The 23650-nt window shown below is 42.3% G+C and overlaps 1 protein-coding gene across 3 annotated transcripts in view; it reads right to left on the bottom strand.

Moving 5' to 3' along the window:
• The window catches only part of AMBRA1 (autophagy and beclin 1 regulator 1), a gene marked incomplete at its 5' end in the record, with an annotated part of 177829 nt that overhangs the window by 76349 nt on the left and 77830 nt on the right, over positions 1–23650 (bottom strand). For all 3 annotated transcript variants that reach the window (XM_080814893.1, XM_080814894.1, XM_080814895.1), the window contains 2 exons: positions 13882–13982; positions 14402–14482. In XM_080814893.1, coding sequence (XP_080671019.1) covers positions 13882–13982; positions 14402–14482 — 182 coding nt within the window. The remainder of the gene's footprint in view (positions 1–13881; positions 13983–14401; positions 14483–23650) is intronic.

The following is a 23650-nucleotide window of genomic DNA, read 5'->3' as shown; positions in this document are numbered from 1 at the left end:
ACATTCGCAGCCTGTAACATAGTGTTTTGTTTTGTCTACCAGTCTCATCAATAAAGTCAAACAAAAGTTAAGTCCTGTGCTTGAGAAGAACTCAATTCTAGCTTCTCCCAACTGCTGGTATAAAAAAGCACAACATGCCACAGTGACTGGGCACACAAAGATCCCTTGCCTTAGTGTTCAGGAACTTTTCTTCCAAGCTGCTTCTGTGAAAGGAGGTGCGGATTATAAACGATGCCACAGGTACAGGTTCACTGACAGCTGATTTAGTAAATGATTGTACTGTTAATTCTGCCGGTCTTACTCCTACACAGAAAGACACGTGGTCCCGAGGGGCCCAACCACCCACAGATCTCTTCTGCACATCTTTTCACCCTCCAGCACACAGAAATAGAGGGCTACATCCCAGAAAACACCCAGAGAAAGAGAAAAGGTAGGTTCTTTGAAACATTACATCTAGAAAATCAGGATCTAGTTTCCTATTTGGATGTAATTCCTAAATTCATGTCTCTCTGAATAATCCAAATAATGATCTAAGCCAAGATGTTTCTCTGAAGTTCCAAATCTATACATCTATACTCCTTGGTATGCTGAAACTTTCAAGTATATGTAAAGACACTTTAAAAAAAAAAAAAAAGCAGTTTGTTTACAGTGAGCTACCAGGCTACCACAGATCTCAAAAATCTACTTAGTTGTGGTATAATGTTACAGTAATCGCCATCAATGAGTTATTCACGTCTTTCGAGATTGCCCTCTCTGACTCTAGGCTTGGCCACGTGGCTAGCTTTAGCTGATGAAGCAACAGAAGTGACATAACCAGAGCCTTGAAATGTGCGTGTGCACTGAGACCTGACCTCTCTTATTTCTCTTTGGAATCCTGAGACTCTACGTGAAGAAGCATGAGTTAACTTACTGGTGAACAGGAAGGAGATAAATCATCCCAGCTGAGGCTAAAACCACCAGATATGTCCAGGAAGCCATCTGTACATTAGTTTTCTATGGCTACCATTAGAAATTACCACAAACTTAAAGGCTTAATATAAATTTACTAGCTTTCGGTTCTGCAGGTCAGAAATCCAATCTGGGTCCTCATGGGGCTAAAATCAAGGTGCTGCCAGGGCTGTATTCCTTTCTGGAGGCTCTGGGGGATGACCTATTTCCCTGCTCATTTGGGTTGCTGGCAGAATTTAGTTCCTTGCAATTATAGGATTGAGGTGCTCATTTCCTTGATGATTGTTAGCTGAGGGCCATTCTCATCTTCTACCATTGCATATCTTTTGACTATCCTTTCTCTTCCCCTTTTAAGGGCTCATCTGATTAGAATGGGGGTCCATACAGATAATTCCTCCCGGCAACTTAAAATCTGTAAGTTCAATCAGATCTGCATAGTTTCTGCTGCCACAGAAAGTAATAACATATTCACAGGTTCTAGGAATGAGGATGTGGAGGTCTTTGGCAAGCCATTATTCTGCCTACACATCAAGACCATACATATCCAGCCAAGCCATCAACTGACTGCAAACAGCAGCCAAGTCGGCCCAGGCCACATACACTGCAAACTGAACCCACAGAATTTCAAGACAAATATATGCTGGTTTAAGCCAATAAATTTTGGCGTGGTTTATGAGATGGAAAGAGCTAACTGATGCAATGGCCAAGCCTACACCAGTTTTTAAATTTTTTTTTAAAGATTTTATTTTTAAGTTATCGCTACAACCATTGTGGGGCGCAAACTCACAACCCTGAGATCAAGAGTCGCAGGCTCTACCAACTGAGCCAGCCAGACACCCCAAGGCTATACCACTTCTGAAGGATCTGTGCAACCCACAGCCTGGTAACATCCATCCTAACCTCTCCTTCTCTGCTCTAGTTCAACAAGCATGCCTAAGAGGCCACGGGCCGTTTTGTGCTCTCTGAATCATAATACAAAAATTAAATTAGTGTTGTTTCTTCTTCCAGGCCAGATCTAGAGATTATTGCTGAAATTTAAGAAAAGTCAGCTTATTATCTCAACAGAACCACAGAGGAGCTTTTTGATCCATGATTAGAAGCCATACATGAAAAAACATATATGCTAAAAGTCTTAGAGAAATATTTGAAAGAGGGGCTGGCCATCTTTTGATAGAGCAAAAGCTGCTGATGGAAGAAGAGGGAAATTTCACTGCTATCCAACCATCTCTTCTTTGCATAAAGACCAATGAGGGCTTTGGGGCACAGCCTCTAAGTAGGGGTCTCTAACCCTTCATTAGCAGCAAATACATTTTCTCAAATGGGCTCTTCCTCAAATCTGCTGATACTTAAAGGTCTGCAGAACTTAAGTAGAAGGAAAATGCAATAGCAAGTTAATGTCCTCTTGGCTCTTTTGGCTGGCTTCCCTGTGCCTGGGTCTTGCCTATTAATTGAATGCTATTCGGATTTCATCTCAAAAACAAATGAGGATGGAGACCAGAGGCCTGCCTTCCCCAGACTGATAAGAGCAGCACAGTGCAATTATACCCGAACAGCTTTGTTTTGGAATGTAATCACCGCCCCAGCCTTCTTCCCAATGGGATGGCAACAGTGTAATTACCTCTTCAGGATTCATTGTTTGGGAATGTAATTCTACAGGGCCCCCTTTCTAGGGGAAAGGAGCTGCAACAAGAATATAGCAGAATTCAGAGCCCCCTCCCCAGCAGCAGTGTTGGGAACCAAACAAATTATTTTTGTTCTCTTTAAAGTAAGGCCAGGGTTTAAATTTCAGTCTGTTTTTCTACCAACAAGGAGTCACCCATACCCCATGATGGTTCTGCCTGAAAAGTCCCGATCTAGAGCCAGACTGCTTGCATCCCCAATTACCACTCCATCAAGTACTAGCTGTGGTCTTGGGCAAATTACTTAATCCTTCTATGCCTCAGTGTCCTCATCTCCAAAAATGAGTAGAAACAGGACATTACTAGAATGTGGTGAAGATTAAGTGCATATGTGAGAAGTGCTTAGAATAGTACTCGGCACAAAGTAACTGCCCTTAGGTTTTTTGGTTTGTTTTGTTTTTATTTTTTTATTTAAAGATTTTATTTATTTTGACAGAGAGAGAGAGCACAAATAGGCAGAGAGGCAGGCAGAGAGAGAAGGGGAAGCAGGTTCTCCGCTGAGCAGAGAGCCTGACGTGGGGCTCGATCCCAGGACCCTGAGACCACGACCCGAGCCAAAGGCAGAGGCTTAACCCACTGAGCCACCCAGGCATCCCGGTTTGTTTTGTTTTAAAAGCACATTCAAAGCACCATATTCCACAGCCATTACATTTTGCAAATGTGATCTAGTATTAGCTCATGGTCAAATCTAAGCTTGACTTACTACATTCTTTCTTTTCACAGCCCTTTTGCCAATTCAACATGCAGGGTGATGTTGGATAATTTTAAGATCTGCTATAGCACCAGCACAGCCTCTGACATATTTGCCCAGGTAAAACTTCAACAGGCAGGAAAGACTGTGCATACTTCCATGTCAGTCCTTTCATTTATGTTACCAGCCCAAGGGAAACTATAATAAAAAGACTGTGGGAATCCTGCTATTGAAAAAACTACTAAGTTTTACCAAAAGCAGTCATTGGCAATATGTCATATTCTGGAGAAAATTCACCTTTCTAGCCAGATTTAATGAAAGTAAGTGATATATCCTCCTCATATGCTTAAAGTACACCTCACCTTCCTGAACAACTCCCTTGTTCCCACTAGGAAGTTTGACCTTTTTTCCTCCTGTTCACCTTTCTCTCTGCTCCTTTGTAGCCTAGACTAGTTAAATTCTCTGCTTAGGAGGAAATACTTCTGGCATGCGCTTTGCCAGTCATACGCCTCAAGAGTAAAAATCATGAGTTTATTGCCAGGCAGGCATTCCCAAAGAATACAGTCCCACTGCTCAAAACAACAGGAGTGAAGCTGGGCCCCTTCTGCCTGGTGCATATAGCTGCAGTGAACTGGGCTTAGGACAAACCAAGGGACTGATCTCAGAAGCCCTGAAAAATTGTGGTTACAGGATAACTATCTGGCTCTGGGGTGAAAATTAACTCCTGGCCAAAAGAACCACCTCCAGGGAGTCTCAACACTCCAGAAGGTCCCTGGTCACCTACCTGCAGGTGCCTCTTTCCATATGGCTTATACCAAGATATCCATGCTTGCTCTCAGCTTCCAGTTGAGTGGCACAAGGACCCTGGGGAAGAGTTGGCCTTGTGGATCAGCAGTTGTTAAAGAAAGGAAATTAACACCCACAGGTTGGCTCTACTTTGGTAAAGAGGGTGAGAGGTGCTGTCTGCCAGCTTCCATGGCATTTCCAGCCAGTTTGGAATAAATGAGGCTGCTTGAGCTCATAAAGAGAAAGAAAAAGAAAAGCTTATGTGAGCTTAGAGTTTTAAAAAGAAGGAGGTGGAAGGTTAGCATGGTTTATTAGCTACCAGCATTTATACGATCATGTGGGCAAAACTGATGGAGTAGATGGGACAGCAAAAGGATTGTTCTAAATCTTTCCAGGGGCTGTAGAAGATCTCTAATCTTAAATAAAGTGGAGATTGTCTGGCTACTGCTTCGAATAGAAAATAAGGGCTCGGACCTCACATTTTAGCTTTTTCTTTCCTCACATCTCCTTTGTAGATTTCTATATTGTACCATTTGTTTTGAGGGGTTGCAAAACATGTCAAAGCACAAAACAACATAATCTAAGAAAGAAGCAAAGGTTCTGGCATTACAGTGAGTACTTAAAATTTGAGGCCATCTTCAGTTGGCTCCTTCAAAATGACTAGTATTTCTAAGGAGTACACAACCACAGGACTTAATAAACTTTGAGATCACTCTACGTCTAGGGAAGCCCCAGAATACAGACAGCTTGAAGTACAAGTAAACAGCAGGGTCTCAATCCAGATATGCTGACATTAACACTTCTCTTTTTTGGGAGAAGGAAGACGAACAGGTGAAAAGTTGGTTAAGAAGCTGGGAGAGAGGGGTGCCTGGGTGCCTCAGTCGGTTAAGCGTCTGCTTTCAGCTTGGGTCGTGATCCCAGGGTCCTGGGATCAAGTTCCACATCGGGCTCCCTGCTCTGTGGGGAACCTGGTTCTCCCTCTCCCTCTGTCCCGTGGCTCGTGTTCTCTCTCACTCTCTATCTCAAATAAATAAATAAAATATTTCAAAAAAAAAAAAAAGTTAGGACAGAGGTTATAAGTCAATTCCTCCCACTTTCTGCTGCAGAAATACTGTAAGGTACTGAGCTCCCACAGCCAGCTTTCTGTTTATACTTATAGTCTAGCATTTAGCATAATACCAACTTAGTAGGTGGTAAGCTTTAGAGGGCAGAGATCATGTCTTGTTCATCTGGATACCTAACATTGTACCATTAAACAACAGAAGTTCAATAAATGCTCACTGAATCAAAAATTACATACAGAGTACTCTGTATGTAATTAAGAATTCATTCATACTTCCCCATTATTAACAGCTCCAGAAGAAGAAGAGTTAACCAACAGGGTCTCACCAGCACTAATGTATCTTGGGTTCCTGGTATTACTACCTCATCTCTTCCCATGCCTCTGTCTCTGCATCTGTTCCTAGCTCACTGAGTTCTCAAATTTTAAAGTACATCATAATCACCTACAAGACTCTTTAAAACACAAATTCCGAGGGCCTACAACCAGAGTTTCTGATTCAGTGGGTCTGGGGTAGGACCTAAGGATTTGCATTTATAACACTTCCCCAGGTAATGATGGTACTGGTCCAGGAGCCATACTTTGAGAATCTCATGTTGCCATGGGTAAACAAAAGCAAACACTCAATGTGCTGAGTAGCGGCTCATTTTACCAACACAAGTCCTGATGGGAGACAGAAAATAGTCTGGCACATGTGAACTTTGTCACTCCTCTATTCTTCCCTGCTTGAGGGACATGACTACAGGCAACAGAGGACACACTAGACTGTTAACTCTCAGGTTACCATTTGTTGGTGCCATAGAACAAAAGGTCTACAGTATTTTCAACTCATTAACCACAGCAAAAGGTGAAAAAGTCCTGCTTGGGACCCAGAAGAGCCCCACTTGGGGAGGACACAGAAAAACAGTGAGAGATCAGCAAGATCATAATCAATGAGGAGACTGGCATAGCTCTAACTCAGACTGGTCTCCAAAATTTATAACAAAAATCATAATAATGAAAATACCTAGCATCTACTGAATACTTATATACCAAAAAATACTATTCTAAGTGTTTCATTCATTTAATTTCACTCATTTAACTCATTCAATCCTCGAAACAATCCTATAAGCCAGGAACTATTCTTATGCCCATTTTACATATGAAGAAATTGAGGCCCCCAAAAGGTAAAATAAATTAACAAAGACCACACCGCTAGGAAGTAGCAGAGTAAATATCTGAACCTAGACAGCGTGGCTCTAGAGCCCAAACTCAAACATGTGGCTATAATGCCTCCCAAGCAAACTATATACTATAAATGGCAGCTATCCTCCCCAAACTCCCACTTACTCATCCTCACAGACCCATTCGAAAAAAAAGTGGGGACACAGTCAAAGTGTCTTCAAACTGTACCAAAAGGTATAAATCCTTAGGCCACATTGTATTTGAGCTGCATCCTCCTTAGCGAATCTATCAGAATTGGCAGTTAAAGTCCCAGGGGAATTATTAAATTTTTAGTAGCAGGGCCAAAACAAAATAGAAAATCAGGCCACTCCCTGGCTAGACTGTCAACTCCCTAAGGGCAGAACCATTTAATTCTTTTGTAAGATCCAAAGTGCCCTGGAAAATGCTAAGCATTTATTTATTTATTTAAAGATTTTATTTATTTATTTGACAGAGAGAGATCACAGTAGACAGAGGGGCAGGCAGAGAGAGAGGGAAGCAGGCTCCCTGCTGAGCAGAGAGCCCGATGCGGCACTCAATCCCAGCACCCTGAGATCACGACCTGAGCCGAAGGCAGTGGCTTAACCCACTGAGCCACCCAGGTGCGCCGAAAATGCTAAGCATTTAAAAGCGCTACATACACTTCAAAATGACAGTAGAGAAAGGGCACAGGTGGGGAAGCATCAGTGAGTGGGGAAAGATCAAGAGGAAATTTCCTGGGGGAGAGACAGAGGCACAGAAAAACTAAGTCACATAATATAAAAGGGATAGAAAAGTTTATTGACAAAGCCCAGTATTTTCCCCTAGAAAAGCTTAACAGCACAGGCAATCCAGCTTAGAAACTAAGACCCTGGTTCTCAATAAGCACACTTCTCACTAGCAGTGTAAGGAGATGCAGTAAAAGACTGGGGTAGAGAGGACACCAATGCTCCCGTGAATGATGGACCCCAAGTAAGTAAAAGTCCTGGGTGCTGTAAGGTGTCTGTCTCAGAAGGCCGGGTGCACTTACTTCTGTGTTTCCCAGGCAACCAAGCCAGCCCCTTATCACCTTCACTTTCATCACTGGAGCAGAATGAAAGGTAATTGGGTTAATTATTAAAGGAGCACTAGCTAGTACCGCCACTACTAATTGTCCATTTATCTGGGGTTTATAAACAGCCATCTTAATTGATGTTGAATTGGAATGTGTCACTCACTTTATTTGCCTGGCTACTAGGTACCAGAGAGGTGCAGGACATAGAGATAAAGGGTCCAGCCACGGAGATAAAGGGTCCAGCCACGGAGATAAATGGTCCAACACCAGAACTGTTATTCATTTATGTTCATACCATTTAAGTATATTATGATGGCCCTCAACCATATCACACATACTGTTCATCTTTCCCAGATTTGCCAATTCAAGCAAAGATCTAGTATATTAAGCAATTTGTTGTATTAGAGAGCTATGATAGTGGGTTGAGAAATTAGGCTAATTCCTAAAAGTCAGCAAGCCCAGGGCCCCAGATGCCCACCCACATGGCCGAATCAGACCAGACAAGCCTCCTAAAAGTAATTCTCTAAGGTACCAGGGAAATGCGGAATATCTAAAAGGCAAAAGACAACCAAAAATAAAGTTAACAAGGAAAAGAAAAGTCTTACAAAAGAGGTAGTTCTGTCTTACCCACGACTTATAAATGTATTTTCTCTTCCTTATGATTTTTCTAAATAGTATTTTCTTTTCTCGGGCTTATAAGAATACACACATGTAATACACACGAAATAATGTGCTTATCAACTTTTCATATTATTGGTAAGACTTCTTGTCAACAGTAGGCTATTAGTAGCTATGTTTTTGGGGTATCAAAGTTATACACAGATTTTCAACTACATGGGGGGGGGGTCAGTGCCCTTAACTCCTGCAATTGTTCAAAGGTCAATTGTATATGCTTTCTATTTTTTTTTTTTAAAGATTTTACTTACTTATTTGATAGAGATCATAAGTAAGCAGAGAGGCAGGCAGAGGGGGTGGAGGGGGGAAGCAGGCTCCCCGCTGAGCAGAGAGCCCTATGCGGGGCCCAATTCTAGGACCCTGGAATCATGACCTGAGCCGCGGGCAGAGGCCTAACCCTCTGAGCCACCTGAGTGCCCCTGTATATGCTTTCTATAAGAGACCTACTTAGATTGAAAAAAATAAATAGGCTAAAAGTTAAAAGGATAGAAAAAATATATATCACACCATCAACAGGCATAAAAGAGCTGGAGTAGCTATACTAATGCAAGAAAAAATAGACTTAAAGACAATATTGCTAAAGACAGAGAGACATTTATTATAATGACATTTTATAATGATAAGAGTTAAATTCATCACAAAGGCATCACAACTATAAAAATATATGGGGGTGCCTGGGTGGCTCAGTGGGTTAAAGCCTCTGCCTTCGGCTCAGGTCATGATCTCAGGGTCCTGGGATCGAGCCCCACATCGGGCTCTCTGCTCCGCGGGGAGCCTGCTTCCTCCTCTCTCTGCCTGCCTCTCTGCCTACTTGTGCTGTCTGTCAAATAAATAAATAAATTCTTTAAAAAAAAAATGTACCTAACAACGAGGTCTCAAAATATATAAGGCAAAACCTGACAAAACTAAATGGAGAAATACATAATTCAGCAATAATAATTAGAAATTTCAATGCCTCAGTCTTAAAGGATAGGACAACTAGACCAAAAATCAGCAAGGATATACAAAACTTGAACGACACTATCAACCAAGTAGATCTCCTCAACATCTACAGCACACTCCATGCAACAACAGAATACATACATATTCTACTGAAGCACACAGGTAACATTCTCCAGGACAGACCATGTGCTGGGCCATAAAACGAGTTTCAATAAATTAAGATAACTGAAATCATACACCACGGTGATACTAAATAAGAAATCAACAACAGAAGGAAATTTGGGAAATTCACAAATACATGAAAATTGAAGAACACACTCCTAAACGTCTAGTGGGTCAAAGAGAGAAGAGATTTTTTTAAGAGAAAAATTAGGATGACTGGGCAATTAGAAAAATTAGGATGACTGGGCACAAAGCCATCTATAGCCCAGGACACTCAACCAGGCCCCAATGACCTGTGGCAAGGAGCAAGAAAATCCTGACCCATTGATTTTAATCAAAACACTAAATTAAGTACATCAGGCCCACATCTGCTGGGAACAGATGCTCATTAGGATGAAAGTCAAAAAGATTAGGCAGGACATATAACTAATAATCTACATTACCCAGGTCTCTATCCCTCAGAAGTTTTTTGTTCTTCCAGTAATTACCAGGAAGATGTCAAATGCCAGGGTTTCTCATTTCACTTTTATTAGGCCTCAAACATGCAGAAAAATACTGTAAGCTTATGAACCTTTCGTTAGGTACCCCCTACTTGAACCCAGGCAAAACATGGCACAGAAGATTGTGAGTCAGGCAGACAGACCTGGTTTAAAGTTCTAGGTCGGCCTCTTACTGTGTTGTATCCGGCAAGTGACCTAACTTCTCTGAATGTCAGTTTTTTCCCTTGCAGCACGGAAATGGATGATCTACTTCACAGGGCTGCCATAACGATTATAGGAGGTAATATATGGGAAAGCACTTAGGACAGCACGTGGCTGACTGTAGGCAGTCATTAACTTTATATCCTTCTTTACTATCAGTGGCAGTCACTGCACAGAGCTAGAGCTGTCTACTAAAAAGTCAGCAGGGGGAGCTCGCCAGACTTCTCTGTGTTCCTCAGAAATACACCTGGTAGAGTTGCAGTAGCTTTAAATTTACTTATACTACTTTTCGTATAGGTTCAGAATTTGTGTTGCTAAAGAAGGGGCATGACATGGGTTGATGGGTGACTAGAGGCCACCAGGAACCGATAGAATTGTGGGGAAGGCACCAAGATAAAGAGGAAGAGATGAAAATTAACAATCAAAACACTTCTTTGTAGTAGCTTCTATTTTCTATTATCACTCTCAGGATCATGTGCGAGGAAGTGGGGAGAAGGGATCTTAATTATCTGCAAATCCATTTTTTGTTGATGACTCTGAATGGCTCTGGCCCACAGGAGACTCATTTGCCACACCTGGTCACACCACCAGGTCACACTTCCAAAAACTGCAGGTGTATATATGCTTCATCCAGGCAAAGAGGCATTCACCTTTCAAAGAGTTTGGCTTTAGGGCACCTGGGTGGCTCAGCTGGTTAAACACCTGCCTTCGGCTCAGGTCATGATCCCAGGGTCCTGGCATCAAGACCACCATCGGGCTCCTTGCTCAGTGGGGAGCTTGCTTCTCCCCTCTGCCCCCTCTCTTTGTTCCTCTCTCTGCCTGTGCTTTCTCTCTCTCTTAAATAAATAAAATCTTAAAAAAAAAAAAGTTTGTTTGATGTTTGGAGCTAAGAACCAAAGAGCCAGATTGAGGTATGGTCAACCATCTAGACTTTGAGCTATAGGAGGACAAGAATCATGCCTCTTATTCACTCTGGTAGCCCAGAACAGTGCCTGGCACATAGCTACACAAAAAATACCCGTTGAATGTAATTGTTTTGAGACTATCACAACCTCATTCCAATCATACAAGTGAAACTGCCTTTCTAGGAAAACTGGGAGTGCTTACTGCTAACAGGCCAATTTGTCTTTCACTCCAAAAGCCGTTATTACAGTAATCGCAGTAAGTTACTGATCGCAGTAAGTTTTTGGTTGTTTTTGTTTTTGTTTTTCCGCAGTAAGTTTAATACAAAGCAAAAATCTGCATCCACTAGAAGGCTCAAAAAAAGGGCTATGACATAATGATTTTCCTCAGCAAGCTCCAGTGGGTCATAAAAGGCTATGTCTAGAAACCACTTAAAACAGAGGAATTAGGGATGCCTGGGTGGCTCAGTTGGTTAAGTATCTGTTTTTGGCTCAGGTCATGATCCCAGGGTCCTGGGATCGAGTCCCACATCGGGCTCCCTGCTCAGTGGAGAGGCTGCCTCTCCCTCTGCCTGCCATTCCCTCTGCTTGTGTGCTTACACTCTCTCTGACAAATAAAAATCTTAAAAAATAAGATAAAACAAAATAAAATAAATAAAGAGGAATTAATGCAATTAAGAAAAACCCTGGAAATCAGCCAAGTTCCCTGGGAGCTCTTTCCCTCTTCTAGATTAAGGTCCTGGGTGAAGCATGCTATTTTGATGCTCTGTCTTTTAAAGTAACTGTACGGAGGGAGGCAGACTAAGAAACTTTGGAGTCCCACTGCCTGGTTCAGTTCTGGCTCCTCAACTTCTAGCTGTATTACTCTGGACAAGTTAGTCTTCTGGGCTCTAGTTTCCTCCATACCCAAACACAGGTACCCAGCCCCCTACCCCCCTATCCCTGGGCCCTGTCATTTCTTGAAAGTTTGTGTTACACCATTTCAGTTTTACAAAAGACCTGCATTAGTACCTTGCTTTCACTAACTAAAGGAAATCTGAAGAGAATTTTCACTCTTATGAAAAAAGACGAAAAGTGAAAATAGCATTCAGCATTTGCTTTGCAGCGAGCTGTTAGAGAGGCAGCATGCACTCTGAGCATCAACCTGCCAGAGCTTTGAACTGCGTCTGTGAGCACATCTGTGCTTTATCTCAATTTATTTTGTGCCTCCATTAGCAAGATGCATCATAAGGTATCAGAAAAGCCTAAGAGACCTTATTTTTTGGGTTTGGGTACACTAAAAATTTTTTCCGTATGAATTAATGGTAATTGCTTCTTCACTTTGCGCCATTTTGGCTTGCAAAAGGTTCTGTAAGAACACTCCACTTTTGGACAGCAGAGGAAACCTGAATCTACAAATGATGAGGGCCTTTACGAAAAGACCAATAGGTTCTCTATAACATGTCTCTTCAGAAAACAGAGGAAACTGGTTTAATTGTGAATGGAAACCATCTGCTAACCTAATTCAAGAGTGAGGTTCTTGAGAATCTAGATTTCCTTCCCCTTGAGATACTTTGCATTCTTAGCTAGAGAACTTTTCTATTTCATATCTGTTATTTCATATCTGTTAACAACTGCCTGCTGGAACACAACCCTTGTATTCAAAAGTATCCATAAGTTAAAGTGGGCCTTTTGGGGGTCAGACCTCTGGGCATAAAGGAGGAAACAGGAAATGGCAGTAGAGTTCTTAAATCTAAGGAAGAAATAAACATACAGCTGTTCCTAAGCAAAGTTAAACGCCAAGGAAACGAGATTTTCTAGCAGTAGAGGAACAGGAGGTGCTGTGGGGGGTGATGGAGGCAGACGTCTGGAACACAGGGTAGAGAAGAGCTCTGTAGTACTGCCTGGCCGTAAGTGATTATCTGCCAGTAAGGAGCTTCCACATGTCATCAGCCAAGCCACACAGAAACACCAAGCACAGGGAGGCACCAAGGCATGGCGTCTGTTCACCCACTTGGGCCAGAGGTCCTCAAACAAGCTCATTAAGGGACCAGATGTAGTCTGCTCCCCAATCAAGGCTGGGCGGACAAAGAGTCTGGTGGCTAGCAGAGAAACCACTGAGGTTTCTAGGACTTCTAGGCCTTGACACTGGGTCAAGGATAGTCCTGCCTAAGAGTGGCCAGAGATCCTGTGGCCTTCTAGCTGTCACAGTAGCTTGGTTAGAAATCACATTCTCCCAGGCTGACGGTGTTACTGCCTCACCCAGATCCCTTCCTACCTTTACCACCACATAGCCCTGATTTTCTGAAACATAATGTCTTTAAGAAATTTCTAATAGATGCTAATTAAAGACACACCTAAATGTGGATTGATTTTTATGCCGATTATGCCTTCACATACATAAATTTAGAGGTTGGCAGTAAAGGTGAGGGGGAAGTGGAGGAAAGAGTGTGAAAGGGAAATAATCTTTGTCAGAAAAAAACAGAATCCTGCTTTGTTTCCTTCTCTAGACACTGCCCAGAAGCAGCAGCACATACTACATCTGAGAGCCTGGTCACATCATGTAGCTTAGGCCAAAAACATTCGTTGCTAAGCTAGTCAGCCACCATAAAACTGCCTCAGCTGGGCTTGTCCAGCCCATTTTCTGTTTCTGAAGTTTCTGAGCCAGCCCTATGGGTCTCTTCTCCTCCTTCTTCCCTGGAAGATTCCACAGTGCCTGGAAACTCCATCTGCCGGCAGATGAGTGAAGGGTTGAAGAGGTGTGCATTAAACTCCTAATTAAATCACAGGATCTGGTTCATGAGTATCTCACCAACCAAAACATGAACAAGACACCTTTATCATTCAATTAAAAGCATAGCTAGAATCTAATTGTTGGATTAAGAAACAAAGAGTTTAGACAACTTTTTTTAAAAAAGATGTTTGAAGGAAGTGGGAATGGGCAAGATAAACCAGGTTTGCTCCATTCTCGTTTCCTGCCTTGAAGTAAGGAACTGGGTACAAAACAGTTTTCAGCCAGATGCCAAGATGTCAACACAACAACATAGGTAAAGAAGGGGAAAGCTTTATCTGGCTCCCTGCCCCTTCAACTTTTCAAATTCCAAAGAATCATTTCCTTACCTGCCAGGACCCTGTTAACAGAAGAGTGAGTTGCCAAGCCAGGCTGTCCACGTTCATGAAAAATCCCCGCATAAGGCAAATACTCAGGCAGCAAGAAACGCCTACAAGAAGGAACCACGTATGAAAAGCCCATGAAACATTACCATAAAACAAAGGAGATATACTATCCATTACCCCCAACAGTCAAGGCAAAGGGATCCACTAAACTTAGAATCCACAGAAGCCCCACACACTGTAAAAATTTCTGGAATCTGTCCTTCTGCAGACTTGTATCTCCTTCCTTTCTTCTGCAGTTTCACAGGGCTTCTAATCTTGAATAGGATATTCCCCAGGCCACTCTTCTATCTCTTTTCATTGTGGCCAATCATCTCCTGTCAAGTCTCTAGGTGGCATGGCTGGATTACAGGCTGATTAGGAAATAATTCCAGATATGGAACTCGAAGTCCAAAAGTAGGTTTAAAAACAAAATCCCAGGCTCTCATAAAGACTCCCTCATAAAGGCTGACCACCCAGTTCTTACCTTGGAACGAAGCGTCCAAGTGAAGGTGCAGACATCCGGGCATTGCGTGGAGCTCGGTGCCTGGATCTGTCACCACTGTCCCTGGAGAAAACAAAAAGACTATGTATAAAAGAGAGTCACTAAAGCACAACCAGCCATCAGCCTGAGAGACAAACATTCCCCAAATGAAATTTCTTTCTTATTTATTTATTTGGCAGACAGAGATCTCAAGTAGGCAGAGAGGCAAGCAGAGAGGGGTGGGGGAAGCAAGCTCCCTGCTGAGCAGAGAGCCCGATGTGGGGCTCGATCCCAGGACCCTGAGATCATGACCTGAGGTGAAGGCAGAGACTTAACCCACTGAGCCACCCAGGCGGCCCCCAAACGAAATTCCTACACTTAGGTGAAGATCCTAAAGAAATTAGTCATCCGGTTGCTTACTAATTTGGATGACACATTAATAATACTACATTTCTGGAGTACCTCAACTAAAAGCTTTATGAGCATTTGCTGACAGTTCAATAAGAAGGAGGATGATTTTTCATGCGCTAATGTGATCTCTGAACCCTGTAGCATCTGAAACTGAAGTCAAGTTTAGATCTTCCAAAGGACCTGGAATGGAAATATATAAACTTCTTTTTCTAGACTGAAAGATACAGAGAAACTTTGGCTTTGGGGAATCTTGGGGAAAAAAAATTCCCCCATCAACTTCATTCACCAAATGGTAATCTCTAAATGAGTCTGTTTAGGTCTCTGATATGGGAGAAAAAAAAATCACTCATGAAAAGTGAAAGAAAAACAACACAAGAAAAAGACTAGGCTGTCCCTTTTTTTTAGGGACTGCAAAACTGGCATTAATGAAGAGTGTAAGACAATGCAATCCCAAGCATTTGAGTTAAAAAAAAAAAAAAGAAGAAGAAGAAGGCGGCGGCTAGGTGTTTTCTTATGGTCTGGTAAAGCAATAGTAATAACCACCATTTATTAAATACCAAGTTTCAGTATAAAGGTTATTAACATGTTATCCTATTTAATCCTTCTAACTATTCTATAAGGTATTACTGGCTTTGTTTTATAGATATGGAAACTAAGGACCAGAAAGGCAAATGTCCAAGGTCACACAACTAGTAAGTGGCTAAGGCATGATTCAAGGCATATCTCTACCTGATTCTGAAGCCCTTGCTCTTTCCACCATACTTCACTGCCTCCTACAAGAAGACTTCACATGGCTTAGTTTCTAAGGCATCAAAGGAACAATAAGCCAAAGGGCACTGCCTGGACAGTGCAGTTAATTAGCTGCTTAACCAACTCCACAAAATAAATGAACCTCTGAAAGCTTGATTTGGAACTTTTTCTGAATTCTCCCTTTGGATTATCTTCAACTTAATGAGATCATCTTTGAACTGGCCCTGGAACCAAAGTTAAGACAATACTTTAGCTTTCAAATGGACTACTGGGAGCTTTAGAATCCAGAAATGAACGCCTAGGAAGATTTTTATATCTTAGTGGGATTGGATGCTGAGCATTAACAGAGAAATCAATATCAGAGATATTGGAAGCTGATCCATTAAAAGTCGGTACTTGCTCTTTATTTTCCCAAAAGAGAAGGTATACTATTGTTTTCCTTAACATATCCTATCCTCTTGACTTGAAACTCTACAGATGAAGGGAGAGGCAAAGGGAGAGAGAAAGAGAGAAACAGAGAGAGAGGGAGAGAAAAGAGACTATATGGAAAGTAAAAACGTTATTAAAAATAACAATGAAATCAGAACTTCATGACTAGTACACTGCAGCTCTGGGGAACCCACAAATTGTTACAAGATCTCGGTAGCCATATGCAAACAGGAAAAGATAAATATCAAACAAATAAGATAGTTCTCAAATTAAGCATATTATTATTTTTCAAATATATGTAGCTTCAAATTTTGACCAAAGTACCAATTCACTTTTTTTCTTTCATCAGAGTATTTATTTATTTATTTGACACAGAGAGAGAGAGAGACATGGTGAGAGAGGGAACACAAGCAGGGGGAGTGGGAGAGGGAGAAGCAGGCTTCCTGTTGAGCAGGGAGCTGGGGGCTCGATCCCAAGACGCTGGGACCATGACCGTGAAGGCAGATGCTCAAAGACTGAGCAACCCAGGCGCACCCTCCCCCCATATCACACTTAAATGTACAAATGAGGGGTGCTGTGTGGCTCAGTCAGTGGACCATCCAACTCTTGATTTTGGCTCAGGTCATGATCTCAAGGTCGTGAGATCAAACCTGGAGTCAGGCTCCCAGCACAGTGGGGAGTCTACTTGATATTCTGGGATTTTCTCTCTCCCTCTACCTCTGCCCCTCCCCAGGCTCACTCATGTTCTCTCTCTCTCAAATAAACAGATCTTTAAAAAAAAGTACAGGGATGCCTGGGTGGCTCAGTGGGTTAAAATCTCTGTCTTCAGCTCAGGTCATGATCCCAGGGTCCTGGGATTGAGCCCCACATCGAGCTCTCTGCTCAGCAGGGAAACTGCTTCCCCCTCTCTCTGTCTCTGCCTGCCTCTCTGCCTACTTGTGATCTCTGTCTGTCAAATAAATGAATAAAATCTTTTTTAAAAATTTAAAAAGTACAAATGAATTTAGGACAGCTTTTCATAACAGCATATTTTACTTATCAACAGGCACTAAAAGTATAGTTAATTACCATGAGAAAAGTCAGAAAACATTCTGAAGTTAAAAAGGGTCCTAAGCTTCAAAAAGGTTAGAAACTAAGCCAGGGAGACATTTCTGCAAAGAAGACATCCAAATGGCCAACAGACACATGAAAAAGGGCTCAACATCACTGGGCATCAGGGCAATACAAATCAAAACCACAGTGAGATACCACCTAACACCAGTCAAAATGGCTAAAATTAACAAGTCAGAAAATGACAGGTGTTGGCGAAGATGGGGAGAAAGGGGAACCCTCCTACACTGTTGGTGGGAATGCAAGCTGGTGCAACCACTCTGGAAAACAGTATGGAGGTTCCTCAAAAAGTTGAAAGTAGAGCTACCCTATGACCCAGAAACTGTACTACTGGGTATTTATCCCAAAGGTACAAATGTAGTGATCTGAAGGGGGATGTGTACCCCAATGTTTATAGCAGCAATGTCCACAATATCCAAACTATGAAAAGAGCCTGGATGTCCATCAACAGATGAATGGATAAAAAAGATACGCACTCTCTCTCTATGACGTCTTTGTGTCACATGTGTGTATACACACACACACAGAGGAATATTATGCAGCTATCAAAAAACCCAAAATCTTGCCATTTGCAATGATGTAGATGGAACTAGAGGCTATTATGCTAAGTGAAATAAGTCAAGCAGAGAAAGACAATTATCATATGATCTCAATGATATGAGGAATTTGAGAAACAAGACAGAGGACCACAGGGGAAGGGAGGGAAAAATGAAACAAGACGAAACCAGAGAGGGAGACAAAGCATAAGAGACTCTTAATCTCAAGAAACAAACCAAGGGTTGCTGGAGTGGAGAGGGGGATGGGGTGGCTGGGTGATGGACACTGAGGAGGGTATATGCAATGGAGAGTGCTGTGAATTGTGTAAGACTGATGAATCACAGACCTGTACCCCTGAAACGAATATTATATGTTTATAAGACAAAAAAAGAAAGAAAGAAAGAAACAAACAAACAAACAAACTAAGCCAGGGAAAGGAGCACCATGGGATAAATGCAAGTGCTTCCTCCATAGCTGAGAGAGAGCTGCCTTCCCAGAATCAATCACACTGTGGAGCTGACAACTGGCTTCGGCAAAGTCCAAAGATCCCTCCCCCCAGACAACAAACAGCATTCTATCTGGTGTCAGCAGGGCTAACAAGCAGGGAAGGAGAAGCCAGTGCACTAGATCATACTGACTAGCAGTTGCCAGTGCTCAAAGATGGCACAAGGCTTGCTGAAAGGACAAGGGGAGACGATTTAGAAAAATGGACAAACAAGCCTGACATACATCAGGGCTGGGGGGAAATCTGGGCTTCTTCAACATAATTCACAAGCCTCTTTTCATTGTTATTAAAACCGACAATCAATCAATTTTTCTTTCTTTTCTTTCTTTCTTTCTTTCTTTCTTTCTTTTTTAAGAGAGAGTGCGCACAAGCATGGTGGGGAGGGGGAGAAGAGAGAGAATCTTAAACAGGCTCTACGCTCAGCACAGAGCCCAGGCTCTACGCTCAGCACAGAGCCCAACTCGAGGCTTGATCTCATGACCCTGAGATCATGCCCTGAGCCTAAATTAAGAGTCATACACTTGGGGCACCTGGGTGGCTCAGTGGGTTAAGCCTCTATCCTCGGCTCAGGTCATGATCCCGGGGTCCTGGGATCAAGCCCCGCATTTGGCTCTTTGCTCAGCAGGGAGCCTGCTTCCCCCCCTCTCTCTGCCTGCCTCTCTGCCTACTTGTAATCTCTGCCTGTCAAATAAATAAATAAAATCTTTAAAAATAGAAAAAAATAATAAATTAATTTTTTAAAAAAGAGTCATACACTTAACTGACTGAGACATCCAGGCACCCCCCGATCAACTCCTTTCTGATTCAGTTTTTCCTTCCATTAAAAAAAAGGGGGTGAGACACGAAACATGGCCACAAATAATGGCTTTACAGGATTCAGAGATTACTGGGGTATATTTGGGAAAATACAAATGAGATCAGCTGGCTCATCAGCTGACCATCATTCTCCGACTGATGGTCACATTCAACAACATGAAAGACGTCATATGTTGAGTGGAGATATATCTGCTGGTCCTCAGCTTAACATCTTGACAGGTGATAGAGAAGTAGGAGCTAAACAGCAGCTCAATAAAATACAGAGAAGACTTCAAATTAAAAGCATTGAGAACTCGAGTACAGAAGGAGAAGAGTGAGAGCACGGGTCTCAGAACAATTAGAAAACTGTGGAAAGCAGTAAACACACAGTAAGAGGAGAGAACAACAAAGAACATCGAGGAGTAAACAGCTCAAACACCGTTCCAGAAAAACCCTGAAAACAGGAATGGGAAAGGTGGCAAAGGCCAGAATGTTCGACCACAGGACAAGTGAGGCAAGGAGAGGGATAAAGGTTCTAGGCATTAGTACTGACCACAAAAATCCCTGACTAAAGGCAAGGCTCCAAGTAAACTACAGGTGAAAAGAACAACTTATGACCCTAGACTCTGCAGTCTCAAAAGAAGGGAGGATTCAGAAGTAAGGAGTTTGGGCGAGGAAACCAATTCCAGTGCATAGCATATCTGCAGCAGGGATGGGATATGAAGAAGGGGAGAGGGAGAGTGCTAAGAGTTCCAAGAAAAGACCAAAGACTTAAAAATACTTAACATAATGTTGTATTTACAAAGCCACACAGACTCTGCCACTCACTTCAGTGCTGACTATAATACCAACGTGAGGCAGGGCTTCACAGCCTAAAGGAGGCCAAGTGAGTTGAATGTGAGTGGACCAGAGGCTGTCTGCCAGATGAACAGGGGGTAAAGGCAGACCCAGATAGACTGTTCACCTTAGGAATGATGGAAGGTGCTACTTACCGAGGCCCAAGGTAACACAGCCCTTTGCATGCCCTCTCTCAAGCAGACTTGGAGAAAAAAGCAAACAAAACCAAGCCAGTAAGGAGCAGAATATGCAAATATGCTGGTACTGCTCCTCCCTCACAGGAGGACTCTTTGTCACCAGAATGCTTTTCAGGGAAACACCAGAGAAATCCTCATCAATTTCATCAGCCAGAAGCTGCCTTTAAGCCAGCAGGACAGAAGCTGGCAGAGTTATTAATGGCTTTCCCAATTGCCGAATTCTGTGCATCTCTGATTAACCCTCAGAAGGGTAAGAGAGTAAGATTTTCTTAGAAAAGATTTTAAAAGGAAAAAAAACACCCTTCAAACAATAAGGCATCCAAGAGAAATGCCAAATACAAGAAAATGCATCTTTGGAACAAGGGAGAGACACACAGCAGCAACTCTTGCTAAATGCCTGGGATTAATTGCCTCAGAGAGAGGCTATAATTTAAAGGAATGAAAAACACACCTACAGACTGCTGTCTGAGTCCTGACCAGACAGTCAGGTTGTCATTACTCCTTATGACAAACGGCTCTGACTCGGGCCTTTATAAATGAAGCTCTTGCAGCAAAAACTCAAAAGGTCATTGTCTTGACAATACACAGTTGACTCTGCTGAAAATTAGACCATTTAAAAAATGAGTGTTTTCCTATGCTCTTCTGTTTTTACTCAATCTCCAGACAACAGAAGGCCTAGCTGGTATTCCTGTTCCTGGATGGCACAAGTCCTTTCATTCCCCGGGTGCTCTTAATAAGAAACCGAGGGCCTGTCTTTATTGCCAAGGACTGTGCATACATGTAAGGGCTTAGATTTCTGGGAGGAAGGCACAGGGCCCATGGGTGTCATTCACAGGGCCTACCTAAGAGCACATATCTCTTGGAACTTCGGAGGCTTAACTCTTCCCTAAGGATAAAGATAATTACCGTTTACAAATTCCTCTCCTCCCTTATCCTACCTTTAATTTCATGCATTTTGATGCATATATTCCATATTCCTATGGTACATTTTATGTTAAAAATACAAAACTGTATCTCTAAGTGGTTATGCCCTACTCCCCCCAACCCACCGGCCTGGCTGTTTAATTCTTTCCTTCTGTGTTTTCCCATGCTATACCCAAATACAATCCATACATATTCCCTTTTCTTTCTCTTCTAACATTCCTCATAATAAATATTCATATGTATTTTACTTGCCCAGAAAGAATGCTAATTCTGAAGTTGCCAAGCAATAGTCTATATTTCTAAGCAACAGGCTCAAAATCCTCAGGAAAGAGCTAGAATTCAGGTAGGCATATATTTGAGAAATATGTTGGGACTCTCCAGGTGCCAGAAATCCTGCTCCTAATCCTCAGGAAGTCTCCTCACTTCTCGGAGACTTTTCATCATTCTGCCTCTGCTGAACACAAGGGAAGTTCATCTAAGGCAGTCAGCTCCCACAAAGATCTGAGCACTTCAGGGTTAAACTTCAGAGATTATCCCCTCTGATTTTACAGAGCAGACACTGAGGCCTAGGGTGGGAAAGGGAGTTGCCCAAAATCAAATAACAAATTTGGCTCAGCCAACAAGAGAACCCAGGGCAACTCTCTAGACAAGAGTTGTCAGGCTATGGGGGTAGCAGGCACTGACAAGTGATCCCAGTTCCCACCACAGCTGCTCTAGGAGTCACTTGCTGTTTTACCAACTTAGTTCAAAACTGGCTCAAGTAGGAGTTGAAAAGGACACAGGCAACATTTCATGTGGAGAAGCAGGAAGTGAGAGAGCCGAGCTCTCACAGCTCATTTCCCAGGAAGGTTCACCAACTGGCCCCACTTATAAGACACTGGGCCTCTTACACCCAACACATAAGGTCCAGTCCTCGAATGTCCTCTCCTGTATTTCGCCCACTGCTTGCTAACCAGTTTTCTTGCATTCCTCCATATACTTGCCATTTTAGGTCACCCTAATGACTGCTGTCAGAGGTAGCTGCCTCAGATAGGTCTTCAGTAATGGCTGCTCCCAGATAAGAATAAAGTCCAAACTTCTCAGCCAGGCATTCCAGGCCCTTGGTTCAGGCCTCCTGGATCTTCTCTCTCACATTACAAACACTCTGTAGCTCCAGTCATAGATTTATTCAGGGTCCCCCCAAACAAACCCTGTCTCTGGGCTTTTGCTTAAGCTATTCCCTTTCAATCTCCTAGAATCTCCTTCCCCACCCTCATCCTCCACATCAATTCATCAAAGTCCTATGCAGTCTGTCCACCCAGCTAAAACCCAGGGAGCCTCCTCACATCTCCCCAAATACTCTCTTCCCTTCAGAGAATGCTTTTCTGTATTTTGTGCTACCTTATCACAGTCTCTCTTGTAAGTTATTATATAAAAATCTGCTCATACTTCAATGACTCCCTTCACTACAAGATAAAGTTCACCTCCTTTGCAAGGTACACAAGATTCGCCAAAGATCTGGTGCCATCCTAATTCGAGTCTCATCTCCTGCCACAGAGCTTGGACTTTACAGTCTAGCCAAACTTATCAACAAGGGAGTTTCTGAAATATTCCATGCTATTTCATGTTTCTATGACTATGCATTTATTTGTATCTCTCCCAAGTATATCTATAAGTGACAGTCCTATTTTAAGACATATAACTTTCTCTTTTATAAGCCCACCTTATAAAAAAAAAAATCAACCACTACGAAAATCAAATAAGTGAAATTATTTAAAACTCTCTGATAAAAAGGAAGAGAAACTGTTTCTTATCTCATCCCACTTTAGGAACTACTTCTATTCTTTTATGCCTGATTCCTGACTGTTCTAGCAGGTTTCAGTCTATAAAGAGAATAACTTTAAAGTGTGTTTCCTTAGAATTCTCTTGTATTTCTAATATCAAAGAGTCTGTGGTTTGTAAGTCAAAGGAAGGAACAAAGGCAACTCCTCTTCAAAATGAAGTAGACAAGAACACTCTATAGACCTACCCCTTCCTTTCTTGGCTACTATTATGTATCTCTTATTAGTAGTCACTAACTCCCACAAGAGTCCTGGAAATTCTGGGCACGGAAGAGAGAGCAGGAGAAAGTACTACCAAGGACACGTAGCTTCACTCCACCAGAACTCCTGGCCATGAGAACTTGGAGCAAATATAACAGTCTCATAAAGCTGCTGCCAGAATTTCACCTATACACAGATGATAATAGTAGTATTATTTGGTTTTAACATATATTCTTTGCCATGGCTCAACTACATTTCAGTTACAGCAAAAGGGCAGGTGAAGAATATTAAATATTGAACTCAAGGCAAGCAACTTCTCTTATGCCAGCCCAATCAGATGGCAGAGCTGAGTGACAGCCTTCAGAACCCTCAGCGACATCACATACCAGAAAGATCTTTTAACAACTTCCTTGCCAGAAGGTGTCTAGCACGGGGACCACAAAAGGACAAGCTCTTCGTGCATGAGGCTGTACATGTGTATGTGGTCCTGTCACGACACTTCATGCCAAACGAAGGAAGCAGAACCTACTTTTGGCACCTAGAAATGACTGTCATACAGTGAAATATTTTTGCCTGTTTGGTTACAGTATGCATTTCTGGGTAAAAATTCAAATACAATCAGATAAATTAGAAGAACAAAGAAAACAAATGTAATACACCTAAAGTGACTTCGTCTTAAGGCTAAAAGACTAGAATTCTCACTGCGATGTTTTTCCAAAGTAAGCCCAGTGTCACA

Source organism: Martes martes (genome assembly GCF_963455335.1).
Source record: "Martes martes genome assembly, chromosome: 10".
NCBI classification, from domain to species: Eukaryota; Metazoa; Chordata; class Mammalia; order Carnivora; family Mustelidae; genus Martes; species Martes martes.
The sequence above is the reverse complement of the archived record's forward strand: the minus strand, read 5'-3'. Positions and strand labels throughout refer to the sequence as shown.